Raw genomic sequence first — 20,950 nt, forward strand, 5'->3', positions numbered from 1 at the left:
GGCAAATGGTAGTTGGTTTACCCAGAGCTGGCAATGAAATGACTGCTTCCGGTGGACCGAGGTGCCCTCGGGGGAAGCCTAAGCCGAAAGGAACCCACTGTCAGATGAGATCTCATCCAGAACAATGGTCATAACTTGACGTGTGTGTGGTGTGCCATCATAAGCGTGATTTAACCTTCCAGTACCTGGCTTCCCAGGTGGTAAAGAGTGGTAACGGTAAAGAATTTGCCTCCCAGTGCACAAGACGCAGGTTTGATTCCTGGGTTGGGAAGATCCCCTAGAGGAGGAAGTGGCCTCCCATTCCAGTATTCTTACCAGGAGAATCCCATGGACAGAGGAGCCTGGCGGGCTACAGTCCATGGAGTCGCAAAGAGTCAGACACGACTTGCATCTGAGCAGCAGCAGCAGCCTTCCAATAGCCCTTTGGGGAGGGTATTATTTCCATTTTAGAGATGAGAAAACGGAGGCCTCGAGAGCTAAAACAACTTGCTGCAGGTCACAAAACTGATGGGTGGCAAATGAGAGCTTTGCTGCCTCCCCAACCTCTATGCTTTCCATCACACCATTTGTGTCAGTTAGGAAGCTTTTGGTTGTGAGTAATGCAACTAAAAAAAGATTGAAGCAATAAGCACATTTATTATCACACAAAACAAGAAGTCTTGAGTAGGGCAGCTCCAGGGTTGGGTAACTCACTGGTTCCCATCTTTTCTGCTCTGCCATCCTCAGCCTGTCAGCTGTTCCTCCCATGATTTCAAGATGCCTGCAGCTCCAGGCATCACGCCAGACAAGACAGAGTTCAGAGTGAGAGAAGCAGTCTCTTCCTATGGGCGTGCGTCTCTTGGGAGTAAAAGAAACCTTTCCCAGAAACCCCCTCAGCAGACGTATGCTCATTTCCCATCAACAACAGCAGGGCAGTATGCCTCTCGCAAAGCCAGTCACTGAGAGGAGAATGGAATTATCATGGCTGACTTACTCTAAGCATGATAAATCCTCTGGTGTAGGTGATGGAGACAGATTTCTCTGAAGGGTGGAGGAGCACGGGTTACCCAAGCAAGAATGAGACTGTTTGCAAGGAATAGGGAGGAATGATGGCAGAGGGGTAGGCAGACAAGCAAGCCCGCCCCACCCTACTGCTCCTCTGCCACGAGGTTCTGCAGTTTGTAGGTAGTGGTCATTACAGTTATTACTCAGCTGACTGGGAAAGCAGACAGATCCACGTTCTAGTTCCAACTCTGCCACGGCACCTTGGACAAATATCCTAATCAGAAGACATTGCAACTTCCTACACACCACCCCCACCAGGCCCCCTCAGGATTTTGCCAAAGGAAATAAAATTGACAGAGAATTTAGAGAACAGCAAGATAAAATGCAAGCATATCAATTCAAGCTCACTTCTTAAATCCAGATCTCTCAGTGTGAGCTTGGTTTCAGGCTGGCTTGGCTATACTCAGTTCTTTAGCTCGAAACCTCTTGCCTGCTGCTCATCTGCCCTGTGAATACCAGACCTATCTATATAGCCTCAGAGTGCAAAGTTGGGTTGGACTTAGGACCACTTTAAAGGTTTTTAACTGAGAAAGAGGCATGACCTAGGTGATAACTCTTGTAGAAGCATGGAGGATTCGTCATAGGAAGGGAATGGGGGATAAGGACTAGGGTGGGAAAGGCCTCTTAGAACCTGTGGGCCTCTAGGCAAAGAAAAGGAAGGTGTGTGGAAGGGCAGCAGCAATGAGGATGAAGGAAGGAGGAGGGACAGGTTTAGGGAAACATATCAAAGGGGTTCCACTTCCAGGAATGGTAGAGAGTGTGACTCCAATCCACTCTCCTCCTTGTTGAGGACACTAGGAAATCTGAATAAAATATTTTTAAATACTTGCTTGAAGGTAATCAGAGAGCTGGCAGGAAAGTGAAGAGTTACTGGGCCAGGATCCAAGGGAGAATAGAGGCCCAGGAGGTGATCTTGGTATTTGGGACAGCTCTTCCGCCCGAGGGATGTTTGCTGAGTCTAGAGGCAGTGACTGAGATACTGAGCAGTGCCAGAAAGACATGAATTGGAGGCCAGGGCCTGCTACAGAGTGGGTCTGTCTGGTGAACCCTCCTCTGCTCCCCACCCCAGCCTACTTTGAGTTGAGAGCATGAAGGGCAGAACTCTAAAAGTGGACCAAAAGTAAAGAGCTCAGCCTCAGATCATCTCAGTCCTAGAAATTAGATCGAGGCGACCTCAGGTTGCTAGTGTCCCAGATTGCAGGTGCCTGTTGGGACGCAAACATGAATTCTCTCTTTAGGATGATTATATCATCTGAGACCTCAAATTATTTCCACAAACAACTTTGCAAATAGTGTGTCTGGCATACAATAAAAACAATGGGGACAGTGTGAATAAAAGCCAGCAGAAAAAGACAAAAGCAGCAGCTCTGCAAGAATTCCAAATGGGTTTCATTAAATTTTAAGAGCTTTGGAAGCTATGAAATAAAAAATCTAGAAACAAAAACTACTAATACCTGAAATTAAGAACTCACTAGATAGGCTTAATAACAAATTAAGACACAGCTGAAGAGATAATTAGTGAACTAGAAGATAGGTCAGAAGATAATATCAAATGAAGCACAAAAAGATGAAAGAATGGAAAATAAAAGAGCAAATAAGACACAGAGCAATGATTTCCAAACTTTACTGTGCATACAAATCACTTGAGGAATCATGTTAAAATTTAGATTCTGATTTAGTAGGTCTAGGGTACAACCTGAGATTTTGCATTTCTAACATGCTCCCAGGCGACACCGCTGCTAATCCATGGGCTACATTCTGAATGTCAAGGACACAGAAGTTGTGAGAAGATATCCCAAAAAACAGGATAAAGAGAATGGAGCAGAAGATAAAATGTCCGAAAACTTTTCAAAGCTGTGAAAGATATCAAGCCCAAACGCAAGAAGCTCTACAACCTTCACAAGGAATAACTTAAAGTCCACACCTAGGTTTATCATAATAAAGCTACTGAAAAATAAACACATAGAGAAAAGTCTTAAAAGCAACCAGAGGATGGAAAAACCAGTTACCTTCAAAGGAGCAAAAATAAGACTGTCAGCTAACTTATCAGAAACAGTGGAAGCCAGAAAACAACACAATGAGATATTTAAAGTATGTATGAAAAAAACAGTTATCAACCTGTGACTTTATACCTTTTAAAAATATTTTTCAAGATTAAGGTGAAATCACAACGTTTTCAGACAAACAAAAACTGAGAGAACTTATCACCAACATAGCTGCCCTGAAAGAAATACTAAAGGGTATTCTTTAACTAGAAGGAAAAGGATCCCAGATAGAAGCTCAGTGATGTGGGAAGAAAGGAAAGAAGAGCAATTAATGGTTGAATATGTGGGTAAATTGAAATCAATATTGACTGCATAAAATGATGATGATGTAATCACCTTGAAAGAGGTGTCCAAATATTTACAGAGTTAAAATATATAACAATGGCATGTAAATTGAGAGAGAGTAAATGGAAATTCCAAGTCCTTGCATTATCTGAGAAGAAAAGCGGCAGTTACTAGACTTTGGTAAGTCAGAGACCCACACAATCTAAACGTTATGAAAGACTGCATAATAGCAAAACTAATAGAAGGGGGAAACAGAGTTTCTTTTAATGCACAATCCAAAGGAGGGCACAGAGGACAGTAGAAAGGAAAGCAATAGGTGGGACAAATAGCAAAACTAATAGAAGGGGGAAACAGAGTTTCTTTTAATGCACAATCCAAAGGAGGGCACAGAGGACAGTAGAAAGGAAAGCAATAGGTGGGACAAATAGAAAATAGTAAGGTGGGACAGTTAGACCCAAATGTATCAGTAGTAAGATAAATTGGCTAAATTCTCCAGTTAAAAGATAAAGACTGCCAGACTGGCTAGCAGTGAAGCAAAACTCAAATATGTGCTGTGATTAGGAGACATCAAAAACATAAAGGTGTAGAAAAGTTAAGCATGGAAAAAGATAAAAGATGTACCATACAAAACTAAGAGAAAACTGGAATATTAATATCAGACATCGTATGCTTTAAGGCAAAAATCATTCTTAGAAGGACACTTTCGTTATGATAAAAGACTTAATTTACGAGGCAAATAAAACAGTGCTAAATTTTTACGAACCTAATAACATAACCTCAAAATACACAGAAACAAAAACCAACAGAACAACAAGGATAAATAGATAAGTCTACAATCATGGTGGGAGATTCCAACATATTTCTCTTAATAACTGGTAAGAAAGAAATGTGCAAGGCCAGAGAAGACTTGAACTCTGCAGTTGCCCCCGTGGGCATGCGTAAACACCCACCCCCTGCATCCCAGAACAGCAGAGACCTCTAGCAGAAATAAATGGCAAGGCTGTGGTAGTGAGGAAGGGCAGAGTCAAGGATGACTGCCAGCTTCTGGGCTCAGGCCCCTGGATGGATGATACTGTTTCTAAGTATTTTATTTAACCTAGAATTGTTGACCACTTGTTAGATTTTTTAAAAATCGCGGTAGGTGCTAAAAGCTGAGAGCGCAGGAAGGGAGTGCAAAAGTACTAACTGTTAGGATTTATTGAGTCTCTTCTGTGTTAGGCACCATGTCAGGTGCTTTATCTTAATTAGCACTGATTCTCACTACAAACCTTTAATGTGGTTGTTATGTCCATATAGATGGAGAAACTGAGGCTCAGAGAGATAACGTAAGTTGAATAGGATACCATCACAACATTCAAAGGAGCATAAAAGCTCCCAGGAGAGAAGACAAGTTACAGCAATACAAGGAAAAGATGAAGGAGAGTATGGGCTGGAAACAGGATGCTGCTAGGCTCCAGGCCCTGGGGTCCCAGGCAGGCCCAGACATGGGAGCAAGGGGAGGTCATAGTCCATAGGCTCAGATCCACTCGGGATGGGTTTCTCAGCCAATTCTAAGATTTTCCCTCCTGGAAAGAGAAAGAGGCTAGCCAGCACCCCAAGGGCAGTACCCCAAGTACACGGCAGGAAGCATAGTCACCCACTGGCTGACCACCGACCTTTGACCCTCAGGAGGAGGCCTGCTCTGTGAGTCTCTAGAGTCCCCAGACTCAAGGAGCTCACAGGCCAAAAAGAGCAAAGTGACCAGTATATTTGGCCTACATACAAGCTTAGTTAGTAGAGCATTGGCTAGGGGATCAGGTTAGGACCACTGGGATCAAGATGAATGCCTTATGGGTTCTGTTTCTTTCCTGTGTCTCTTAAGTTCTTGGTTCTGGCCAAAGAGTTCTGCCGCTGGCCATTCCCAATGCCTCCATCTCAGAGATTTTGTTCCAAGCCCCTAATGATCACCTTTATCCTCTCAACTGTTTGCCATGCTAGAACCTCCTCCTTTAAACCAGAGCTTCAAAGATGCCTCCTTCAGGAAGCTTTCCCAGATTAATCTGCCTTAATCTCTCCACACTGTCATTGTTTCCTAAAGGCTTTGTTCCTCCATTCTCTAAACTGACCCCACCTTCCCCCTGCTCAGTTCCAGGTCCCCCCGCTGGCATCAAAGCTGTTCCTTCATCCGCCAGCAGTGTGGTCGTGTCATGGCTCCCCCCAACCAAGCCCAACGGGGTGATCCGCAAGTACACCATCTTCTGCTCCAGCCCCGGGTCTGGCCAGCCGGTAAGTGGGCCCAGGGCTGAATGTTGAGCAGGACTGGAGAAAAGGAAAGTACCCTATAGATCAGCTGCTTCTGGGCCAAATCCTGGGGCTGCTTATATCTGTGTTTCGACCTGATTCATGGATAAGTATGGGCACCCGTCACCCAAGAGTGGTTGAAGCCTTACCCAAGTCCATCTTGGGTCAGTCCTCCGTTCCAGGGACTGCAAGATTATTGCAAGCCCTGGAGGCTTATTTGAGTAGGGGTCTCCTTCAAGCAGGTGGGAGAGGGAGGACAGGGCCTCAGTTCTTCTGGTCTGGCTGACCAAGGAAGCTCCTAGCAGATCCCAGAGCTCTGGACTGAGCACTTGCTAGCCCATGGCTTTTGGAAGTGAATCAGCTTTTCAGCATGGTCGGTCTGGGCTTAGAGGGCTGCTGGAGCTCTGCTCCAAGTGGCCCCCTCAGTATGGATCCAGTTGAAGAGGGGAAAAGATGGGGGACAGCTGGGGGAAAACCAGGGCATCTCTCTCTGGGTGCTGCCTGCCCAAACCTGGGAGTATAAAGTAAGGAGGCCCCTGGCTCTGGGGCACAGTGTGGGGGGCTGGCCCCTACCCTCCACCAAGGGCTGCTAAGAGGGACGAGAGGATGAGGGCAGGTTCTCATCTCATGCAGGTGGCTATGCACCCACATCCCGTAACAGGCATCCTCCCCTCTGCCCATTTCCTTCTCTCCAGCCGCTCAGTCACAGAGTTCTGCTGGGTGGCTGATCTGTAGTATACGCGTTCTAGTTGTGAGAGCAAGTGCAAAGAAACACGTGCCCTTGGGATGCTTCCAGGCTAGTGAGGGGAGCAGAGGGGGTGCTCCCGGGGGGAGGGGCGTGAGTACTGTTGAGAGATGTGCTCAGGATGGGGGAGATCAGGGAGCAGGAGAAGGCCGGCTTCTCCCTCCATCAGCAACTAGTGACGTGACGGCAGCCCCGGCACCTGCAGATGAGCTTCTGACAGCCCAGAAAGCTGCCCTGAAATTGCTCGGTAATTGTGTCATCATCTCGTCCCCCGCTCTCCGCTTTCCTGTGGTCTTTCTGAATTACCCTCTGAGCCATAGGCAGCCCCGCTCCTCGCCAATGAGGCCATAGCTCTATTCCCAGAGGAGAAGCCCAGGAATGTCTTTTCAGTGACTCCGCCCCCTCCTCTCCTTCCTCACCGTCACTATTTCACATACAGGAAAGTACACATATGATGGCTGTACAACCCCATGAACTTTCATAGCACTTCCAGGCACTGAGTGGGGGATTCCCAGAGCAGGAAATAGGGCAACACCCCAGAAGGTCACCACCCTCCCCCTACAGGTATAACCATCATCCTGACTTCAGATTAATACTATATCAAGTACAAATACACAATATATATGGGCTCCCCAGTTGGCTTAGTGGGTAAAGAATCTGCCTGCAATGCATGAGATTTGGTTTCGATCCCTGGGTCGGGAATATCCCCTGAAGCAGGACATGGAAACCCACTCCAATACTCTTGCCTGGAGAATCCCATGGACAGAGGAGCCTGGCAGGCTACAGTCCATGGGGTAGTCCGTGGGGTCTCAAAGTGTTGGACATGACTGAAGTGACTGAGCACACATGGATGCATGCATTATATATATATACATGCATGCATTTTATGTATGTATACATACATGCATGCATTTTATATATATATATGCTGCTGCTGCTAAGTCACTTCAGTCATGTCCGACTCTGTGCAACCCAATAGATGGCCTCCCACCAGGCTCCCCGTCCCTGGGATTATATATATATATATATATATATATATATATATATAAAATCTGCCTGGCTTCTTTGACCCAACATTAGTTTGAATTTGTGAATTTCATCCATATTGTTGTGTGTGGTTAGAGATTATTCACTCTCACTTCTGTATAGTTTTCAATTACATGTATATATCTCAGTTTATTTATAATTATCCATTGACAGGCATTTGAATAGTTTTCCATTTGGGGCTATTGCAGTTGGTGCTATTGTGAACTCCGTGTCTCTTGGTGCTCTTGTGTATATATTCCTGTTGGGCCTGTGAAAGGAACTGCTGGGTCATGGGGTCTGCAGATATTAGGTTGAGAACTCTGTCATTGTTGGGGGGGTGTGTGCCAATTTTCCAGTTAACATGTTCAGCTGTGTTTTCTGCCCCTTTGCCCCCCTCCTCCTGCCCCTCCCCCAGTACACACATACCTTCCAGGCTCTTTTTACACTAGGCTGGTCACCATTCTGGACACCTGCTCTGCCTTTCACACCCCTGCACCTCTGCCCCTACTGATCCTACCATCCACGGCACGTTCTTCATCCTCTAGCACACGTTGCATGTGTTAAACGGCAGTTACTTGCTCACTCACCTGTCTCCCGCACTGCTCTGTGGGGCCCTGTGAGGACAAGGGCGGCATCTTTTCATATTCAGGGCCCCAGCCATAGAACACTGTGCCTGGAACATCCTTGTCCAGGACATACATTTGATGAATGAATTGCTAGCAGCCTAGCAATTGTGAAGTCTTAGACATTGGGCAAATTTCCCTTCATAAAGTGATGAGAGGGTGGGAACTCCTTCTCCAGCTTGGGTCTGTACGCACATTACCTCCTCTGATAATGAAGTCTCTCAAAGGGATTGGTGTCTGGGAGCAGAGTGTCCTCGTTAACTCAGTCTCCAAGAGCCCCAATCCACTAGTGGGGGACACTTCTCCTAGGCTCCAGAGCAGAGCCTCTGGTCCCCATGCCCTCCTCCTGCTACTGCAGACCCGGGGACCCTCCCTCCTTCCCCTTCATGTCCCGAGTGTGGAGGAACCACCTCTCTCCTGTGGGTGCGGGGCAGATGTGCTGGCGTGATAAGAACTCAGTTCAGCCATGTTGCAAAGCAGGGACTGGGCTGAACAAGGGGCCGGGGGACCTAACCACCACCTGTGGTTATGGGATGCGATTGTTTTGTAGAAATATACTCCAGGTTCCAAGCAACTGCATCACAAATTCATTTATGAACGAGCTCCAGGATTGAGGGCACACTCATGTACATGGAATGAAGCAAGACCGTGGGAATGAGAGGCTGAGAGGCAGATGCACGTGTGTCTGAGTCTGAGTGTGTGCATACATACTGGAGTGCATGACCTTGTGTGTGCAGAATTCTCAGAATAGATGTGGGAAACTGCATAAGGTGCAGGATACCAGGAATTACACCTTGGGGCTGGCCAAGGCTAGCCAGAGCTGCATTGAGTCCTGTTAGAAATGTTTCCAGTTTAATACATTTGCTGTTTTTCAAAATAATACAATTTTATTGTAGAAAATTCTATGTACATATAGAAGAATAGAGAAGAAAATAAAAATTGCTTGCATTCTCACTCTCTAAAGATAACCACTGGCAATGTGTTGGGGTATAATCTTCCAATCCTTGACCTGCACATACACTATGGTTTTGTTTTGGTTTTTTATAAAATTAAAATAAAAATTTATAAAATATTATATAATCTCCATTTTTCATGTAGTATATGTAGGCACTTTTCTACACCATTAAATATTCTTTTTATTGAAATAGAGTTGATATCAAATATTCTTTTAAAATATTATCTTGAGTGCCTGTATATATATAATCTGTTTAACCAGTCCCTGAATTGCTCTATATTTAATCTATTTTCAGTTTTTTACCATTATAAATAATTTTTCATGGAGAATTCTTCATAAAAGTCTTTATACTCATTGTTTTATTATTTGCTTAGTATAAATTTTTATAGGAATCCATGGATCACAAAAAGTATAAATATTTTTGAGGTTTGCATGCACATTTGCAAACTACTCTTCAGAAAGTTTGTACCAACTTACACTTCCACCAGCATTATGAGTAGCATGTATTTTTCCCTTGTGCACATGCTAATCTAAGATATTATATATTTTTCATTTTCTGTCAGTTGGATTCTAAACTAAGTTGATTCTTTTATTGTGTGTTATGTGATTTTTGGCTTTTTTCATCTTTGGATCATTGTCAATTCATGTCCTTTCTACATTTTTTATTTGGGTAGATCATGGTTTTCTTCTTATTTATTTTTAAGTACTCTTTACATATTAAAGATAATAACCATTTTTGCTCTTATAGGTTGCAGGTGTTTGCCAGTTCATTGCTTGCCTTTTTATTCTAGTTTTCATTATACCATAGGTTTTCTTTTCATATAATTCAAATTTATAAATCATTTCTAGTTATGATTTTTCTATTTGTGATTTTCTATTTTTTATTTTTTGATTAGAAAAATAGGTAAGTAATTAACCTATAGTTTCTCCTTGCATAGTTTTACCTTTTTTTAACCTTTGATTACTGTGATTTTATTTTGGAGTGTAGTTGTATGTTTTTGAAAGTGATTTCAGGAGATTAGGGGGAAGTCCAGGTTAAAAGGAAGGCACCCAGGACCTGGGTAAGATGCTAATACCTTCCAGGGGAAGCCAAAGCTTTCCTGCCCTGTGTGGACACAAATGCACAGTCAGGTACACACTCACAGACACAAGCAAGGATACTTAACTTTTCTCTACACGTGCACACACACACTTCCACCCTCACAGAAACACATGCCCCCATTCACAAAGGAGAAAGAACACGTCCCCACTTACAAAGGACTGGCACACTCCTTGCCTCAGGATTCCTCACTGTGACCAGTCAGGGCAGGCGGAGCTGGATTGCTTTCTTAGTTTGCAGGAGAGAAAACTGAGGCCCCAGGAACCATGAGAGACACTGTGGTCCATATGGTAAGAAAGGCAGGCAGGTGTCAAAGCTACTTTATTGCCCTGCCTCGTGCTCAGATATGACCTGCAGATACCCACACGGTCCCCAAGTGCTGCACCCTGAAAGGACTTCCCAGCTACCAGGGCTCAAGGTGGATTTCCGGGAGCTCCTGGGCCCAAGACCAGCTCCCGAGAGAGGCAGCAGAGGGGATCTGCTAGGGAGCTCTGTGTGTGTGGTGGGGATGCCTGTACCCTCTCCTGAGCATCTTCTTACAGATGGTCTGGGACCAGAAAGGATGTTTTCTCCTGTTACAAGTCACTGGGCCCCTCAGCCCTCCCATGGGTGGCAAAGAATGTCCCTCTGTGACCCCATGTCTGTCTGGAGATCTGTCCCTCAGCATGTGCTTGAATGTGTCTACACATCCGTGTGCATGAGAGTGTGTTCATGGGGGCATGCGTGTGCAACATCCCCTGACTGCAAAAATAACTAATTATTATCTCCCTCTGGCCTCGGGGCCCCCCATCTGTTCCAGGGGCTGCTCCCCCTCCCTAGACTTCCGCCCTGATTTCAAAGAGGCCCTGGTGCTGTCCTGCTTTCCCTTCCCCGCGGCTGACCAAAAAATAAAATGAAATGAAAGTCAGCCCCATCCCGCCTGCACCAGGGAAGGGGCTGACAGGAGGTCTGCAAACTAGCGCTTATCAAAAGCTCCTTCTCAAATTCATTTCAATATCTGAGCCTCTGGTTTCCAAGGCAACATAATCTTTTCATCAAAGCAACTGGTAAAACCACTGGGATCCGATATTGTTTTGTTGGCAACTTGTCAAAACTGTCATTTGGTTAAAAAAATTTTTATAGATTTATATAACCTACAAATATATACAGTGATCTATACCACTAATAATCATTAATAAAGTGCTGCCCCATGAAGCTCTCGTAGTTCTCTCTCCCTCCCCTTCCTCCCCCAGAATGGGAGGGGGGGCGGCAGGAACAGGTGGTAGGAATGAAGGAGACATTAGGCAGTAGGGCTGGCAGATGACTCTGAGTGGGGACAGGCTGGGGGAGCCTGTCTACAACCCTAATAAGGCAAACGTAGTCATTTAGCTTCTTCTCAGAGACTCCCTTTCCTCAGGGTTTTCCTGGGATCCCCCGCAACCTCCATTCTCCCTTCTGTCTCCCGCCATCTCTCACCCACCCGAAACACTCACATTTCCTGGCCTGAAGCCATCGCAGCCAGCGACTAGATCAGTCCAAGAGGTGAACTGAAACTGACCCAGCAAACCGCCAGAGCCAGCCCGTCAGTGCCCAGGGCCAAGTCCAGGGCAAGCTGTTCAGTGTTGCTCCAAAACCAGAAAGGGCCAACTAGGCAGGATCCTGTCTCCACCGCCCATCGCCCTGGCCATTGCCCCCACTGAGCCCAGGGCCCCCAGGAAGAGTGGAGGTGGAGACCCAGGGGCCTTGGCTCTTAGTATGCATTCGCCTCTGCCCCACAGGCACCCAGCGAATATGAGACAAGTCCGGAGCAACTCTTCTACAGGATCGCCCACCTAAACCGCGGGCAGCAGTACCTGCTGTGGGTGGCCGCCGTCACTTCCGCCGGCCGGGGCAACAGCAGCGAGAAGGTGACCATCGAGCCTGCTGGCAAGGGTGAGCAGCCTCGGGAGGGGGCTGAGGGCAGAAACTGCCAGAAGGCCCCTTCTAGAATGACGGTTCTCCCCAACACGACTTGTCTCCCTCCACCCTGTCTGTGGCCTGGCTGTAAGGAGCTGGCTGGCTGCTTGCCTCCCTCCTGCACCCACCAAGACTGGGCCTCTGCTGCCCCCTGACTCCCAGAAAGGCTCACAACAGGCTCGAGGCCATGCCACTAGTCGGGGCGCCCAGCAGAATGCACCCTGGTCCCCCACTCCAGACTCTTCTCTGAGGGTGAAAGAAAGGGGTGTTAGCCCCACCCCCAGCTCAGCTCCTCCAGAGGGGATGGAGTCGGGATATGCTGCTTCCATGGAGCAGAGGGCTGCAAAGACAGCCCCCTCGTTCCAAAGCCTGGTCATCTCAGGCTGACATGATCCCACTGGTCACAGACATTACAGAGGGCATGCCTCGAAGGAGGCTGTGGGCTGGGTGGGGTGCACGGGGTGAATAAGAACATAATTGCTCTCAAGGGTGCCCCACTGAACCCCTGACCTGGGCATAAGTGTGGCATGGGGGCATGTGTATCCCTACTCTACAGGCAGTGATAGTTCTGAGGCCTCAACCCAAGACCAAGACTGAGGCCACCTCACAGAGCTGCCAGGCTCCCCCATGCCAACCCTGCGGCACGGGATTTAGCCACACAAGCCTGAGACTTCCAGCTTCTACCTTGACTCTGGGCCTCCCTGGGCCCTCCCTCCTGGCCTCGCCTCCTCCCACAGCCACAAGTGTCTATAACCCTGAGGCCCCAAGCCCAGGACTCGGACGACTGGCAGCTGCCTCAGCCCAGCCCCACTCCAGGGGTAACCAGCTTCCTTTGGATGAGATACAAGAGGCGTCAGCCCTCCCCGCCTCAGGCTTGGAGTCAGTGGGCACTGAATGGAGGGCCTGCAGCTGCCCTGCCGCGAGGGTTGTCATCCCATTTTCCAGGGGACACTCTGAAGCAGGGTGGCACAGCCCTCAAACACAGCAGAGTGGTGGGCCAGCCCTTCTGGCTCCAATTTGGGGGCTCTTTCTACAAAGCCTCAAGTTTCTTCCCTCCTCTGACCCCTCCTCCCAGTGGTGCTGCCAACCCCTTCTCCTGAACTTATCTTCTTCCAGGAGGGAAAGGACCCGGGACCCCCACCCCCCCCACAGACAGACACAGACAGACAGACAGATACACACACACACACACACACACACTGAGAGGTCCCAGGAGCCAACCCCAGCCACAGGGCAGAACTGGCTCTAGAACAGTGTCTCTAGAGCTCCATCAAACATCCTTGGCAGGCAGCCGGGGGTTCCTCTAAAACTCCACTTTGAACATGTCACTACTTCCTTGTGAGCCTCCTCGTGAGGTCAGGAGGAAGCCCAGCCTCCTCGAGGTGCCAGCAGAGCCTCGGAAGCTTCTCCTCCCGCTCACTGGTCTGACCCCTACTCTGCTGCCCTCTCTTCAATCACCCTGGGCTTGGGTCACTCATCCCGGCGGCTGGAGCCCCTCCCACTCACCATGGGTTTCAGGCCCTCATGCCTCTCTCAGTTCTATTCCCCCTTCTGACACACCTTCCTTCTCTGCTTACAGTCCATTAACAATGTTGTGATAGTTTCTGGTGGACAGCAAAGTGACCCAGCCAAATATATACATGTATCCATCCTCCACCAAACTCCCTTCCCATCCAGGCTGCCACATAACATTGACCAGAGTTCCCTGTGCTATACAGTAGGTCCTTGTTGGTTATCCATTTTAAATATAGCAGTGTGTACATGTTGATCCCAAATTCCCTGACTATCCCTTCCCCCCATTCTTATCCCCTGGGAGCTAGTGAATTCCTTCTTTGACTTCAAGATTCAAGTCCAAGCTTCCAATTGCAGAAGTCACCCCAGGCCTTCACCTCCTCCATGCCTCCTTCCTGCTCCCAGGGCTATTGTACCTACCCCCACCATAGTATTTTTCACTCTAATAATCTGAAGTGTCTGTCTCCCTCTTGGATGGTAAGCAACTCGAAGACAGGGACTAGATTGTACTCATTCTCTGGCTCCTTAGAGCCTCTTATGATACCTGGTCCAAACAGGTATCTGATAAATGTCTGCTGGATGAACGATTTCCCCTCTGAAAATGAAAACGAAAACATGGGGTCCTTTTCATCCTCTCTTCCCTCTAGCCCCAGCAAAGATCATTTCTTTCGGGGGCACCGTGACAACACCCTGGATGAGAGATGTGCGGCTGCCTTGCAATTCAGTGGGAGACCCGGCCCCTGCGGTGAAGTGGACCAAGGACAGGTGTGTGCGGGACCCTTTAGGGATGGTGACCCCCAAAGATGGGCGTTGCAGAAGAGCCATGAAGAGAACTGATGTCCTTCCCTTCCGGCTGACTCAGTCATCTCCAGCCCTGGGGAGGCCCTTGCTGGGTACATGGCTACACCCTCACGTGCTAGCCTGGCCTCCCTGGCTGCCCTGTCGGCTGCCATGGATCTCCCTTCCCTGGGTGGTTGAAGAGGCCATGGTTACCAGATATCCCCAGGAAGCGCTGAGTGAAAACCCAAGAATCTAGGGTCCCGGAGCCAGTGCCTTACTGCTCCCAGCTCTAACTGCCTGCAGACCTGGGGGAGGCTCCAGGAGGGGATGCCTGCCATAAGCCGCCCCCACCCCCCGCAGTGAGGACTCAGCCATCCCCGTGTCCATGGACGGGCACCGGCTCATCCACACCAATGGCACGTTGCTGCTGCGCGCGGTGAAGGCTGAGGACTCAGGCTACTACACCTGCACGGCCACCAACACTGGCGGCTTCGACACCATCATTGTCAACCTTCTGGTGCAAGGTGAGACCTTATGAGGTGGGCGGGGCTCTGAGAGGTGAGCCCCTGCGAGGTGGGCAGGGCTCTGAGTGGTGAGACCTGCGAGGTGGGCGGGGCTCTGAGAGGTGGGACCCTGTGAGGTGGGCGGGGCTCTGAGAGGTGGGACCCTGTGAGGTGGGCGGGGCTCTGAGAGGTGAGCCCCTGCGAGGTGGGCGGGGCTCTGAGTGGTGAGACCTGCGAGGTGGGCGGGGCTCTGAGAGGTGGGACCCTGTGAGGTGGGCGGGGCTCTGGTGAGGACAGGGATGGCTCAGTTCAGTTCTGTTCAGTCACTCAGTCGTGTCCGACTCTGCGACCCCATGAATCGCAGCACGCCAGGCCTCCCTGTCCATCACCAACTCCCGGAGTTCACTCAGACTCACGTGCATGGAGTCAGTGATGCCATCCAGCCATCTCATCCTCTGTCGTCCCCTTCTCCTCCTGCCCCCAATCCCTCCCAGCACCAGAGTCTTTTCCAATGAGTCAACTCTTCGCATGAGGTGGCCAAAGTAAGCGGGAGGAATTCCATCAAGAGAGAGACAGAGAGAGACAGACAGAGACAGAGGGGTTGTCAAATAAAAAAGACCAGCCACCAGGGAGACAGACCCTCAGTGGATCAGAGGGGCCACGTGGGAGAGGAGGCAGGAGGGGTAGAGGAGAATGAGCAGGAGTGGGGGAGGAAGCAAGAGGGCACCCCTGTCCCCCATCATCAGAGGTTAACCCTTTGTGGTGTGGGCTCCTGACTCTCCCCTCACAGTTCCCCCGGACCAGCCCCGTCTCACTGTCTCCAAAACCTCGGCTTCGTCCATCACTCTGACCTGGATTCCGGGTGACAATGGGGGCAGCTCCATCCGAGGTGAGGGGGGCCTGGATGAGGAGTGCGGAGAATTCTGGGCCAGGGGCAGAGGAAGTGCTTAACTTACGCCCACTGCTTGTCCTCATAAGGCTTTGGAAGTGATGGGAGGAGGGGTGGTTAGGACCACAGGGGAGTTACCCAAGCGCCATGGAAAATATACCAGCCTAGACATCTGAACTTTAGAACACACACACCCTCATTGCCAGTGGTGAGCTGTGTGAACCTGAGGAAGTCTGTATTCTTCTCTGGGTCTTAGTTTCCAAATCTATAAAATCAACAAATGTTCTAGATACTTGAACTTAAATATGCATATGAATCACCAGGGGATCTTGTAAGAACACAGATTCTGATTCAGGGAGCTGAGAATCTGCATGTCTAACAAGCTCCCAAGTGATGCTTTGGGGCCAAGGGACTGTACACGGAGTAGCAGGGTCTCAATAGGACCCCTTTGAAGTCTCACAGCTCCGGTTTCTGCTCCCCTCCCCACCTGGCTTCTAAACCCTAACACAAGAGCCGATGGGGGAGAGTCCTACAACTCACCCCAGATCCTTCCAGTTTTGCATCTAATTGGCATCCACGCCATCCTAATGGCCAAAAGTTCCCCTGCTGGCCCCCTGCAGAGCCCAGTCCCATGACAGCTGTTGGGGGACCCCAGGCCCCGCCCTGCCCCTCCTGAGCCAGACAAACCTCCCGGCCAGGCTTCGTTCTGCAGTACTCGGTGGACAACAGTGAGGAGTGGAAGGATGTGTTCGTCAGCTCGAGCGAACGGTCCTTCAGGCTGGACAGCCTCAAGTGCGGCACGTGGTACAAGGTGAAGCTGGCGGCCAAGAACAGCGTGGGCTCCGGGCGCATCAGTGAGATCATAGAGGCCAAGACCCACGGGCGGGGTAAGGCCGGGGACAGGGTGGCAGGTGCTGGGATGGGGCAGAAGGGCATAGGGAAGCACAGAGACTCCAGGGAGACCCCACCTAGTTCCATCGCTGCAGCATCTGGACAAATCATAGTAGGAAAAACTGGCCCCACTTCCCTGCAAGGGGTGGCAGACAGATGGCTCACCTCTTCCTTTTTCCTGCCTCTGTCTTCCTCCTGGGCCAGGCCTTGCTCTCCTTGTCCATCTCCCTCTCCCCTTCTTCCTCCCCCTCTGTCCCCTGGAGCATCCCTACTCCCATCCACACCTCCCACCGATCCCCCGGAACCACTGCAGTCCCAGCCGCCCCAGGAAAATCCTTCCCAGTCTCTCTAACCTCTGTCTCTCCCTCTGGCCCCCCAGAGCCCTCCTTCAGCAAAGACCAGCACCTCTTCACCCACATCAACTCCACGCATGCCCGGCTTAACCTGCAGGGCTGGAACAACGGGGGCTGCCCCATCACCGCCATCATGCTGGAGTACCGGCCCAAGGGCACCTGGGCCTGGCAGGGCCTGCGCGCCAACAGCTCCGGGGAGGTGTTTCTGACCGAGCTGCGGGAGGCCACGTGGTACGAGCTGCGCATGAGGGCTTGCAACAGCGCTGGCTGCGGCAACGAGACCGCCCAGTTTGCCACCCTGGACTACGATGGCAGTGAGTCGGCAAGGGCGGGCGGGGGCTGCTGCCGGGGAAGCTGGCCGAGAGGCAGACACGTAAAGAGATAGACAAGCAAATTGAAAAGAGGTATGACTCTAGTCAGGGACAAAGGCGGATGGGTGAGTAAGCAAGCAAAGGATAGGCAAAAGGAGCAGCAGACAGGTAGGCAGATAAGTGGGATGCACCTGTGACCACACAGATGGATAGGCAGGCAAGCAGGTCAGTAACACTGAAGACCGAGGATCTTTGGGACTTCCCTGGTGGTCCAGTGGCTAAGACGCCATGCTCCCAATGCAGGGAGATGGGGCCAGCTTCTATCCTGGTCAGAAAACTAGATCCCACATGCCACACCTAAGAGTTTACATACCACAACTAAGACCCAGCAAGCCAAATAATAAAATTGAAAAAAAAAAATAGAGGGGTCTTTAAAGGTGCAACCCTTGCTCTCCATTGCTTTAAAGAGATGAGAGGAGGCAGAGATGTAGTTGATGTCCTGCTCTATAAGAACACTCTGTTAAGATGGTCCATTAGCCAGGATGGGGTAACCTATGCTGCAGTAACAAACACTAAAAGCTTCATGGCTTGATCCAATAAAGATTTCTCACTCTCATAATGTGAGGGCTGGCTAGCCACCATTGTTTAGCCATGTTAGCTAGGCCATCTTGAACATGCAGCTTCCAAGGTCACCAACAAGAGAGAGACAGAAAAGACACAGCAGTTCCTAACTGCCCTGGCCAGGGGGTGCTGGACACTCATCATTTCTATTTGCATTCTGTTGTCCATAACTAGTAACATGGCTCTAACCTAACTGCCAGGAAGTCTGGGGAATGTAGCTGAGCCCATGGGTGTTTTGGTGAGCACCAACTGGTATCTGCCACATGTAGATACCTCACACTCATGCACACACATGTTTAAGGCACATAGAAGGCTGAATTCATAGGGACCAGCTGTCACAAGCGTAACTGAATCTACCTGTGTGTTAAGGAAACAGAATAAAAGTGGCATCTTCAGGGTATTTGCTCAAAGAAGGAAGACTTCATGAAGAAGATGACTCTTAGCTGAGGTTTTGAAACAAGTAAACATCAGGGCTTGGCAGAAGGCTCTGTCAGCGGGAGAACTCATCATATCTCCTAGCAGCCCCCAGGGTTAGCAGATATCACCCACGGGGGAGAGAGGGCAGGAAGAGACTGCGGGGTGTTGAGTGGCTTTTGCCCCCATTTGGGGAAGAGAACACAGGCTCCCACTGCCCTGACTTCTGTCTCCTGTGATCCTCATCATCACCATCCCTCAACCTTACCAGCTGGATGTGGGAATCTAAGCCCATCAGCTACTCTCTAGAAATGAACACTGAACTCCAACAGGCAGGAGACTATCTCTGAAAGGGTTCAGGATGATTCTAAAACAGGCCTCAGTTCAGTTCAGTTGCTCAGTCATGTCCGACTCTTTGCAACCCCATGAATTGCAGCACGCCAGGCCTCCCTGTCCATCACCAAGTCCCAGAGTTCACTCAAACTCACGTCCACTGAGTCGGTGATGCCATCCAGCCATCTCATCCTCTGTCGTCCCCTTCTCCTCCTGCCCCCAATCCCTCCCAGCATCAGAGTCTTTTCCAATGAGTCAACTCTTCGCATGAGGTGGCCAAAGTACTGGAGTTTCAGCTTTAGCATCATTCCTTCCAAAGAAATCCCAGGGCTGATCTCCTTTAGAATGGACTGGTTGGATCTCCTTGCAGTCCAAGGGACTCTCAAGAGTCTTCTCCAACACCACAGTTCAAAAGCATCAATTCTTCGGCGCTCAGCCTTCTTTACAGTCCAACTCTCACATCCATACATGACTACTGGAAAAACCATAGCCTTGACTAGATGGACCTTTAGGAGTCTTTAATATCATATGCAGTACAAAAACTACACAACCACTCATGGCTGTCCTGACGGGACCAGAACTTGGGGAGAGCAGAGGAGAGAGCTGGGGCTCTGAACTGGGAAGTAGAGATTGGAGTAAGACCAAAGGCAGCAAGAGAGGTCCAAGGGCTATGTTGCCCATGAGACTCTGCATAACACTCGACTCCTAGGGACATCTGACTCCCTTCCTCACCCCCGTTCAGGCACCATCCCGCCCATCAAGTCTGCACAAGGCGAGGGGGACGACGTGAAGAAGCTGTTCACCATCGGCTGCCCGGTCATCCTGGCCACACTGGGGGTGGCGCTGCTCTTCATTGTTCGCAAGAAGAGGAAAGAGAAGCGGCTGAAGCGGCTCCGAGGTAGGCGAGTTTCTTTGTGCTTCCTCAGCTGCGCTGGCCACTCTCCACTGGCCTGGAGCACTGTCTGGATGAGAGAGGGTGTCCATGTCCCCTTGAAGGGAGCACTCGCTCCAGCCTTCTGAAACCTCCTTAGTTGTTCACTGCTGCTTCCTCTGTGTCCCCAAGACTTTGTGCCTGCCCTCACCAGGTTGACTTTTAGTGGTCCACACTGGTAAAACCATGTTGCTGGTTAAGACAGTTGAACAATTCCATAGTTGGTTGGTAAATACATGTTCCCTTCCACCCTGGATGCTCCATTCTCTCATATAGGACCTCTGCAACTTTCCTAGGGCCCAGCCACTAAAGACATGCAAGTGGCCTCTAGGACCTTGCTCAGCTTTGACTGAGCTGTTTCCATGCCTTGTCAGGTGTTAAATATTTTTAGTATCCTCCCCTGTCCCAACACCTGATACCCTGGTCTGGCATGAATGGGCTTGATTTACCCAGGACCAACTAGTTTCTAAATAAATGTCTGTTCACATATTTGGAATATATTTATTGAGTATGTGCTATATTGTAGATACTGCCAGACATTAGAGATATAAAAATGAATGAGAAAGAGCAGCCCATGCCCTTACAGAGTTCACAGCCAAGGCACAATAAAAGCACAAAAGAGGGAATAACTAAGGCTGCCTAGGGTATTTAGGAGTTGGGTGGATAAAAGGTTGGTTCAGTGGGTGGTTGATAGTTGTTAAGTGGTTGGATGGATGGATGATTGGATGTCTGATGGATTGATAGTTGAATCACTAGATGGTTGGCTCAATGGAGGATGGATGTATATTTGAAGAACAGATGGATGATAAAATGGATAGATGATTGTATGGTTGTATAAATGGATGGTTGGATGAATGGTTGAATAGATGAATGGATAATTAGGTGAATGGTTGAATAGATGCTTGGATGGGTTGATAGCTGATTGGACAAATGGTTGGCATTCATTGGGAAGCCCATCAAACATCCAGTCATCCATCCAACCATTTAAAAACCATCAACCACCCACTGAACCATCCATTTATCTACCCAACTCCTGATGGGTAGATCACTGGATGAATGGATCAACAGTGGATAGATCAATAATAAATGGATGGATGGGTGGCTAGATAGGTGGTTGAATGTATTCATAAAGCTAGATTCCCTCTAACGAGTCATTCTCAGTTATCAGAAGTCCAGTGGATTACCCATGTTCTTTGTTTCTCCTCTCTTGTCGATTCCTAACCTTAGAGTCCTAAATCTATTCAGGGTCCCTATGAGATAAAACAGGTTCCCTGAGTGGCTCAGTGATAAAGAACCCACCTGCCAGTGTAGGAGACATAAGAGATACCAGTTCAATCCCTGGGTCAGGAAAATCCCCTGGATAAGGACATGGCAA

General features: G+C 49.2%; 1 protein-coding gene and 1 long non-coding RNA gene across 3 annotated transcripts in view; one reads left to right on the forward strand and one right to left on the reverse strand.

Moving 5' to 3' along the window:
• Window positions 1-20,950, forward strand: part of DSCAML1 (DS cell adhesion molecule like 1) — a 370,395-nt gene that overhangs the window by 342,266 nt on the left and 7,179 nt on the right. For both annotated transcript variants that reach the window (XM_044929701.2, XM_045162982.1), the window contains 8 exons: window positions 5,500-5,639; window positions 11,860-12,013; window positions 14,197-14,314; window positions 14,690-14,853; window positions 15,623-15,721; window positions 16,420-16,608; window positions 16,992-17,279; window positions 19,387-19,542. In XM_044929701.2, the coding sequence (XP_044785636.2) occupies window positions 5,500-5,639; window positions 11,860-12,013; window positions 14,197-14,314; window positions 14,690-14,853; window positions 15,623-15,721; window positions 16,420-16,608; window positions 16,992-17,279; window positions 19,387-19,542 (1,308 nt within the window). The remainder of the gene's footprint in view (window positions 1-5,499; window positions 5,640-11,859; window positions 12,014-14,196; window positions 14,315-14,689; window positions 14,854-15,622; window positions 15,722-16,419; window positions 16,609-16,991; window positions 17,280-19,386; window positions 19,543-20,950) is intronic.
• LOC123329812 lies at window positions 19,148-20,937 on the reverse strand. The gene is made up of 2 exons (XR_006545395.1): window positions 20,875-20,937; window positions 19,148-19,606 (listed from the first exon to the last, which is right to left on the reverse strand). It is a non-coding gene; the product is annotated as an uncharacterized LOC123329812 (long non-coding RNA).

The sequence above is a fragment of the Bubalus bubalis genome, chromosome 16, assembly GCF_019923935.1.
Source record: "Bubalus bubalis isolate 160015118507 breed Murrah chromosome 16, NDDB_SH_1, whole genome shotgun sequence".
Lineage (NCBI taxonomy): Eukaryota > Metazoa > Chordata > Mammalia > Artiodactyla > Bovidae > Bubalus > Bubalus bubalis.